This window comes from Hippoglossus stenolepis, chromosome 9 (assembly GCF_022539355.2).
Source record: "Hippoglossus stenolepis isolate QCI-W04-F060 chromosome 9, HSTE1.2, whole genome shotgun sequence".
Classification (NCBI taxonomy): domain Eukaryota; kingdom Metazoa; phylum Chordata; class Actinopteri; order Pleuronectiformes; family Pleuronectidae; genus Hippoglossus; species Hippoglossus stenolepis.
Genome location: NC_061491.1, coordinates 17,628,393 through 17,637,112, shown reverse-complemented (window position 1 = coordinate 17,637,112; position 8,720 = coordinate 17,628,393). Strand labels below are relative to the sequence as shown.

The following is an 8,720-nucleotide window of genomic DNA, read 5'->3' as shown; positions in this document are numbered from 1 at the left end:
TTTTTGGAGTTTATTATACTACTAGCACCCTGATGGTTTTTCCTTTTAGCTTTTAGATATTTGAAAGAAAAAGATGAAAAAAGAGAAGAAAAAAAAAAAAATAAGAATTTTTATTTTTGTTCACTTTTATTTGTCCATGCTGTACAAGGGCAGAGTCCTCTGAATATAATTTATTCTATTTCGAACTACGCATGCAGTATATGTGGCCTATTGCAGGAGGATATTTTGTAAATGTAGATTTTGTTGTATTAGGTCACCCTAGTAATAAGAGGAAAGGGGATTCATACCCTTTTGGTGGAACAAATACTGCAATAAATTTTCTACTTCTCTTTGTCACTTGTCTGCTCAAAGTGTTAATCTGATCTTTTCATTTTACAAGTGGAAGAAAAATATAGGAGCTGATATCATTAAAAAACAAACATTGATAGGCCTGAAGTGCATTAAGACAGTTGATCACTTGAGGGAGAGAGCTGACAAAAAGATGCCATAGAAGTCTTCTATAAGTATTTATAGACTTGGATGTAAAGGGAAACTAAGAATTTGGGGTCTAAATTGTTTATGAAGTGTTTAAAATGCCACCAGTTATTTGTTGTGCACTTTGGAGAATCTGGCGACACAACATTTGCATCTATATGTTGCCATGTTGTTTGATAGGATATTCTTACAAAGACTATATTTGGCACTTAAAACTGTACGATCACATGTGACAAATCTGTCGGATACGTTCAGGATTTTCAAAGTAATACTTAATACAACAGAAAATGTACTAAACCAGAGGACTTACCTAATATCTTCAACCCTCTTTTGTGCTACTCAGCCGGTTGATATTTGTCTACAGCAAAAACAATGCAATGAATCAATCAAACTTTATATAGCCACTTTCATACTAATCAAACCCAATTCAGTGTGATGTGCAGGTGATTGACAGAACAGAGGACTTTGAAAGTGAGTTAAACATTCGGATTAGGACATAAATGACTTCATAGAATTTACCTGCCAAACAAAAGTGTAACTTTGGACTCATCGTTTGTGTTTTATTCAAATAACCAAGCGGACAAGTCGGTTATTTCGCGCGGTGCCATTGTGAAACACAGACCAACGTCTCATACACTCCGGTGACATCGCTGCTGTCCGATATTCCAGCCTTCGTTTTGGCGGTCCCGCATTAAATACGTTCCTCGACGATTCCTCGGAGTGTCATTAGTTTTAGTTTACGTTCTTCCGACGACGATGTTGTGTCAACAACGAACTCATTCAAAATCAGCGCATCTTATTTCGGCGCTAGTACGGCAATTTCTGACTAAATGTAATGTTTGTAGTAACATAGCTAAGATGTTGTCAGTCACCCGGATGCTAACGCTAACGCTACCTGCCGTTACTAACCTTTACGTGTAGTTTACTTTTTTACAGCCACATTCAAACTTAGCAAATACATCACTAACCCGGTGTGTTTAGCTCCGTCCACAAATACTGTAGCTACTATGCTAGTTGGCTAGCTAGGCTACCACCACATAACAAAGTGACAGACTTAACGTTAACTAGCTCACTGACATTCGGTTGTAGTCAACTTTATACGCAGTGTGTGTGTGTGTGTGTGTGTGTTTGTGAACCAACAGATCAACGCAAATGAAACGACGTTTTGTGTGATTGTTTTTTTAATAATGTTGTGTCCAGTGGGAGGATGAGCCGAGCAACCAGCAGCAGACCGCCCGAGCTGCCGATGAGGGTGAAGGACAGCAACAGGATGAGCAATGTGTACACAACGCCCCAGAAGTGGGTTTGAAATACTCTTATTTTGTAAATCTAATTCATTCAGACTCTGTATTTACTCCTACTGCTTTACTATACCGCTTGTGTCTGTCCACTTCTGTGTAATGTGAACCACACCCACACAAGAGTGATGCACTTGACTGCTTGAGTCTTTATGATCAGGGAGTTTATCGAAAATATTACATCCCAGCAGGTTATTTATCGGGTATAATTTTGGCTGTTTTCTCTGTTCATCGTTTACTCTTTAAAACACAAGAAAACACTGAAAAATGCCCATCATACTATCCAGGAGCTCAAGTTGACATCCTTAAATGTCTTTTTTTTTATCTGACCAACAGTACAAAACTCCCAAGTTAGTAATTTTAGTAATAATAGCAATAGGAAATCATATCGCACTCACACTGTTTCAAAAACTGATTGCAAATGACAGAAAATATAATGTGCATTTCATAATCACATTTTGAAATATTTCATCGATGATCAGGTTCTTTCATATGCGAGTCTGGAAACATCAAACTTGTGCAGATTTGTGCTTGCAAGATGAATTCAGAATTATATAGATGTTCAAATTACGTGCAAAAGTTTTTTTTAATCAATCAATTCATTTTTGCCACTTTAATTTCATGATGTGTAATGGAAAGAAAAACACCTGAATATCATTTAAATAGAGGCTTCAGACTTCTCATTATTCAAAGCACAGGATGACATGTGGAGACGTTATTTGAGAATATGTGACAACTCGATGAAGAAAGATGAGCGATGGATTAGTAGCAGCTTGTTCAAATGTGAGTCTGCAGGTGAAGAACATCCATTTGTTCACACGTTTTGTTCCTTCACAGTAAACAGCCTTCGTTTGGAAAACTCAGCATACCCAAACCACAGAGTGTGACCTCTGACCGACGAACCAGCTTCTTCGGTGCCCGGTATGTGAATTCTATTTCAGAAACTTACAACATATGAACTGCAAGCTAATAGACATGAGAACATATGGTACATGTACATCAATAAAGTCTAACAAAGATTGTGCCAGTGTGATCTCAGTACTAGTGAAATGTAATAAAGCAATGAAATTGTTGTCCAACCTAACACAGTGTAGAAGGAAACCTCTGCAAATATCCTGTGAATAAGACTCCAAAGAGAGTATTAGTGGTAAACTTCTGTTGACTGAACCTTTCAGGGTTTACTACACATTAGAAGAAAAAATACAGGTTCAATTGGTCATATTAATTATTTCTTATCATTCTTATTAGTGTCTTTTGTTTTTTTATGGACATCTTTCAATAATGAAATTATGTAGATTCAAATTAGATTAATCCATTAGTTTTTCTTTTATTCATTAATGAATTGCATATTTTTTGTTTTGCTGGTATGTTATGTTGATCTTTTGCCTGCAGGACGAGTGGAGCCAGCATGCGTCGCAACAGCACCATGTCTGGCTTTGGAGGAACTGAGAAGATTAAAGACGCCAGACCTCTGCATGATAAATCTTACGTTCAGCAGTGTATCAGGCAGCTGCATGAGGTAAAAACCCACTGATCTATGTATTTAAAGGAGTTAATTCTAAAATATAAGCTGAGTTTTGCTAAATTTGTAAAGTAATGAAAGCTCAACGGTGGCAGCAAGTAGGGATATCACAGTTCAGTTCTATCTCAGTAGATTGTAGTTGTTCAAATCATGGTTTCAGAGTCATTTCACTACTAATACTTGCGTATGTCCAGCCTGATATTTGGTCTCGTATCTCTCTAGTTTTTGACGGAGCAGGGTTACCCAGGCACTCTGTCACCCAAGACTCTCCAGTCTCCCTCGACCAAGGAGTTTGTGAAAATGTTTGAGTTTGTCTACCGTCAGCTCGACCCGACCTTTGAGATGCCAAACTCTAAAGTGGAGGAGGAGGTTCCAGCTATCCTCAAAGCTCTGAGGTAAATGCATGTGGTTGTAGGTGTTATAAAGTCATAAAGAAATATCACATAAATACAAAGAACATTAGAAAGGCTACATTATATAAAAATCATTGTGGAAGAAGTCTAACATGGAAGTACATTGGTTTTGAGCCTTGATGTTGACTCCTCTCCTATAGTTTCAGAAACATTGGTGACTGTCTGTGTTTATTCCTCTCCTCCTTCTTTATGGTTGCAGGTATCCATTTGTCCTCTCAAAGTGTTCAATGTATTCTGTTGGAGCTCCTCATACCTGGCCTCAGGCCCTGGGTGCTCTCATGTGGCTGATTGACAACGCTAAGGTGAGAAACAAGCAGATGCTTATTTATAGGATGAATGTATTTTTTATCAAAAGAGACGAATGCTTACTGTGTGTATCTGTGTTTCAGATCAACTGGAGTTTGAGTAAACAGGAGCTGCTGTTCAGCGACTTTTGTGAAGACAGTGACAACATCGAGGAAGGGGCCGATTATAACAAGGTATTCTGACTCTTTTAAACAGCATCACGAGGCATAAAACACTTGTCTACTGAAAAAGCTTGATGGAGACTGCTCAAGAAGAATTTAAACACAAGAACTTCTTGTTACATGGTTGTTTGTGTTTTCTTACTTATTTATTACAAAGCTTTATAGGTGATCTGTCTCTGTGTCTTTAACCAAAGTCAACGTCCTTAACAGAAATGTTTTTTTAATATTCTCTTTCACTTTATTACTGTGCAGCTCTTCTTGGATTACACAGCAGAGACATACTGCAAGTTCATGCAGGGTGTTGACACGTATGAGGATGAGGATGAATCATTCCTCAGTAAACTAAGTAAGCACATCATCCTCAAATTTGTTTCTTTGTATTTTTCACCGTAATGTTCAGTTATAAGTTTTGATGTTTAAAGAAAATTTTAATCCCATCAAATATTTTTGCTTGTGTGTTCATAGAGAAGCTTTACAACGTTGACGAATGCCTGCTGGCCTCGATGTTGGAGAAGCACCGAATACTCAGTGATGAGGTTGAACTGCTGGAGAAGGAGAGCCAGACGGTCAGAAGCCTTTTTATATTGACTCATTCCCATCTGCATCAATTAATCCTTCATCCTTTGGGCTTTCATAGATTAGACTTTATTGTGCTGAGTTCTGTCAGTAATACAAAACATCTGTAGGGAGAGCAGCAACAAATCAGACAGATAATTGACCGTCTCCCTCTCGTGGACAGGACCGACTAATGACAAAGAGGATGGAAAGGATGAAGCTGCAGGCCGACCTCAAGAAGCTCCAGAGTTACCGGAGCAGCCAGGAGTCCTTTAAAGCCAACCTGGAAAACAAAGCCTCAGAACTGAAAGATGACCTGGAGACCACTGGTAAACACGATAGGCCGATGCACTGGATGCTGTGGGGAACTGATGATGTCTCAATCTGAATATTTAGTCTCCATGAAGATGTTTGTGCCAATTTATATTGTCAAAGCCTTTACTTGTGATGGATAATGATTTTGAATAGTGGTTACATTTTAAGTCAAATTGTTGTTTATGGGACCTTTTGTCTTAAAAAATATAGAAAGATATATTTTCCTTGGTTTTTACTGGTGATGTACTGCATTGCTACCACCATAAGGGGGCGGTAATGCACCTGAAAGCTATTCGCCAACCACCATGAAAAACAAAAGGAGGAGAAGAACCTGTTGATTACACCATGTTTCTCCTCTGTCACTTTGCAGCCAGTCATCTGGAGACTCTGAAACATGAGCAGGATGAACTGCAGCACCTCCTGCAGAACCAGAAGTTTACACCAGCTGACGTAGAGAGGATCAACAGAGAGAAGAGAGAACTCCAACAGACCCTCACCGGTATCAGCAAGAGCCTGGAGGATTCTGAGCAGCACAAGTGGAACGAAGAGATCGCTCTGGCCAAAGTGAACGAGAAGGTACTGGTGAATCATCTTATTTTCTGAAATGATCCATCAGATGATCTTAACGTCCATTTCTAGTGGATGTAGTTTTAACTGGAACTGCCAAATTTTGTAATTGCAAGGATTTATACTTTTTGTGAGTATAGATGTTTAATATCAGATATTCCAGTGGGAAATATTCTGACCTGTGTAATCACTTGTTTCTTTGTCGCTTCTGTCTATTTCTCTCACGTCTATAGGCTGAGTTGAAGGTGGCGGAGTACCACAAGCTGGCACGTAAACTGAAGCTGATACCGCTGTCCGCAGAGAACGCCTGTGGTCATGATTTTGAGATCAGGCCTTTTGAATGTGGACCCAACGGCATGGTTCAGCATAAAACACAGATACAGGTACTTCCAGTTATTTATACACTTATACGACTACTTATACGGGTTTTGCATTTTTTGCATTTTATAATAGATGTTTGTATTCTGAACGTTGTTGTTAATTTTTTTTCTGTGTTGTGTAGATGCTGCTGAGAAAGCTGGTCGGTGACGTGGAGGAGGAGAACAGCCGATTAGCCAACATGAGCCTCAGTCTGGAGGAGTCTTGTGAACAGGTAAAGAACTGTTTGTATTTGTGACTGTCACATGTTGTTCTAATGGGATCATAACATTTATACTGTAGCATGTCTTTGCTTGTTTCTTTTAGTTGAATTCTAACATCTTGGACAAGTCCAACGATCTGAAGCAGCTGAGAGAGCAAATTCGCAAGGTGGACGAACGGTTGGATTCTGACATGCAGGTATCGTCTTCAAGTTTAACTTCATATGCTGAAAATGTTAATGTCAGTGCCCCAGTCATAGTCCGTCACCATGATCCCACGCTGCTTCTCGATGTTTCTCTTGCTTTAATTGAGTGACCCCTAGTGGCTGAAGTTACATATTGTACGTCTAAGGAACTTTGACCTTTCGGCAATGCTTCCCAAAATATATGAACAAGAAATCTTCATACCTGCTCAATAGAGAATCCCATACAGGTTGTCTTCGCATCATCAGCTGCTCACTGTACCGTTTGTCTACTGAGCTGAAACAGACGGAAATGAATTCAACTGCTCCATACACTATATTAACTAGTTTCCCATCTGTTTGTGTGTGTGTGTGTGTAGGAGCTGGCTCAAGAGGAGCAGGATTGGGCAGCAGAGATTGAGTCAGTGGACAACCATCGTAAACTTCTGGAGAAAAAAGTCAACTATGGTTACGATGAATCAGTGCAACACCTGAAGGCAGCACAACAACAGTAAGTGACAACCAGGGTTAACAATTAAAATGACTGCTTGCATTTGGCCACTACAAAACAAAACAAGATTAAAATGAATCTGCTACATTTATTCATTAAATGTCATCTGGAGCTTTAACATCCTCTGTTTTTCTCAGTTCTCCGTTTTTCCAGTAAAAGAATTGTGATCCTCTCTTCTCCAGGTACCACCTGGTGCTGCAGGAGACCAATGAGGAGAGGCGAATGGTGGCCAACAACCTGACGTCTGTGTTCACCACAGCAGCCAACCACTTGTCAATCACAGAGGTAACACGACTCGAGTTCTGCATGGTAGAATCACAATGTATTTCAGTTTACATGGTGTAGGCATGTTTTAATTATACCAGAAAGAATAAAAGACTGATGCCTGCTGCACGCTAAAGGATCATCACAGTGCGTTAGCAATTTGAGAAAGTAAAGAGGAAGGACAAACTTGTGAAGTTGTGTCCTGTTGTTTTATTAAATTACACAAACTAGAACACCCAGATGATGACGCCAACAGTCTGCCTCCATGTTTGTTTTTATTTCACATTTCAACACAGGAGTCTCTGGAATCGCCACTCAGAAATAGTTTGTTTAAACACCAAGTGGGAGGTCCTACAGTTTTACTGGACCCTCAAGTGTCTGTGTGTTCTCACAAATAAAACAGGTTTCATCTGTCTTTAGGCCTGGGGTCTCAGATATTTAAAAATTGGTTAAGATTGTCTAGTATGCAGCATAATGTGCTCTCGAGTTCGGTGGTTCAGGTTTTTTTTCTCAGCACAATCAACAGAGGCTGATAAGAGTATTTTATGTATTTTACTGGTTTATATCATAAACAAATACTTGATAGTTAGAAATCCAGGGAATAAATTCAAACAATAGAGTTCTATGAATTTAAAAACAACTCAATAATGAAACCTAAAGCAAACCAACAGTCTGCATCTATACACCTGTATTTTTATTGGATGTAAACGCTTTGTTCACTTTACTTTTTGCTCACGTTGCTTCTGTGCTTGGTGTTGTGCAGAAGTGTCTGGATGATCTGCACAGCCGAATGCAGCGCTCCTGCTCGAAGGCCGTGGAAGAGGATACTGCTGCTGTGCAGAACATGCAGGAAGCTTTGAAGAGCTTCAAGTCCAAGGCCACCAGTCTGTAAAGAGAGACGACGAGATGACGGTCCCTCGGCCATTTCAGGGACCTTAGGACATGCGTGTTATTTGTGTTTTCATCCTGAAAAGAAGAAACTTAATTTTTCCTTCATGTCTTTTTAAATATATTCTCAAAATGTACGACTCCATCCTTAGATAAACATAATTTCACCAGCAGTGTGATTTTGCCATCACAGATACTTTGTAAATACAGTGGTTGCATCAACATGGAGGCTTGAAGTTTGATATGTTTAGTTAAATGGTTTTTACTGACTCCACATTTTCACGTGTGATTTTCTAACAACACTTTTGTTATTATATTATTAAACATGTAAAATAAAAAATACTTAAAAACGTCCAATATCTGTCTAAAATCATTTAAACATGTACCAACTATATACCAGAGGAAAAAGCTTGAAAATGTGTTTTATGTTCTTCATTGAGTAATTATTTCAATCTTTGCCAGAAAATCTGTGTTGAAAGACTTTTTTCAGAATATCATTTCCTCTCTTGGTGTGTGTGTGTGTGTGTGTGTGTGTGTGTGTGTGTGTGTGTGTGTGTGTGTGTGTGTGTGTGGGTGTGGGTGTGGGTGGCTGCTCTGTAAAACAGCTCCTCAGTTCTTCCTCCCTGATCATCCTCTACCTCATTAGACAGTTGGTGAAGCCACTAGAAGGCAGTGCATACCACTGG

At 39.2% G+C, this 8,720-nt stretch overlaps 1 protein-coding gene across 1 annotated transcript; it reads left to right on the top strand.

Annotated features, from left to right (window-relative positions):
• The first annotated feature begins 1,643 nt into the window (after nt 1–1,643).
• Nucleotides 1,644–8,386, top strand: ndc80 (NDC80 kinetochore complex component). Its single transcript, XM_047341490.1, has 16 exons — nt 1,644–1,773; nt 2,610–2,693; nt 3,165–3,291; nt 3,517–3,689; nt 3,907–4,009; nt 4,097–4,186; nt 4,427–4,520; nt 4,640–4,740; nt 4,914–5,058; nt 5,415–5,620; nt 5,845–5,994; nt 6,114–6,203; nt 6,296–6,388; nt 6,752–6,882; nt 7,065–7,167; nt 7,910–8,386. Exons 1-16 carry the CDS (start codon nt 1,682–1,684, stop codon nt 8,036–8,038), a joined length of 1,911 nt encoding a protein of 636 aa, XP_047197446.1. The 5' UTR covers nt 1,644–1,681; the 3' UTR covers nt 8,039–8,386.
• The last annotated feature ends 334 nt before the right edge of the window (nt 8,387–8,720 follow it).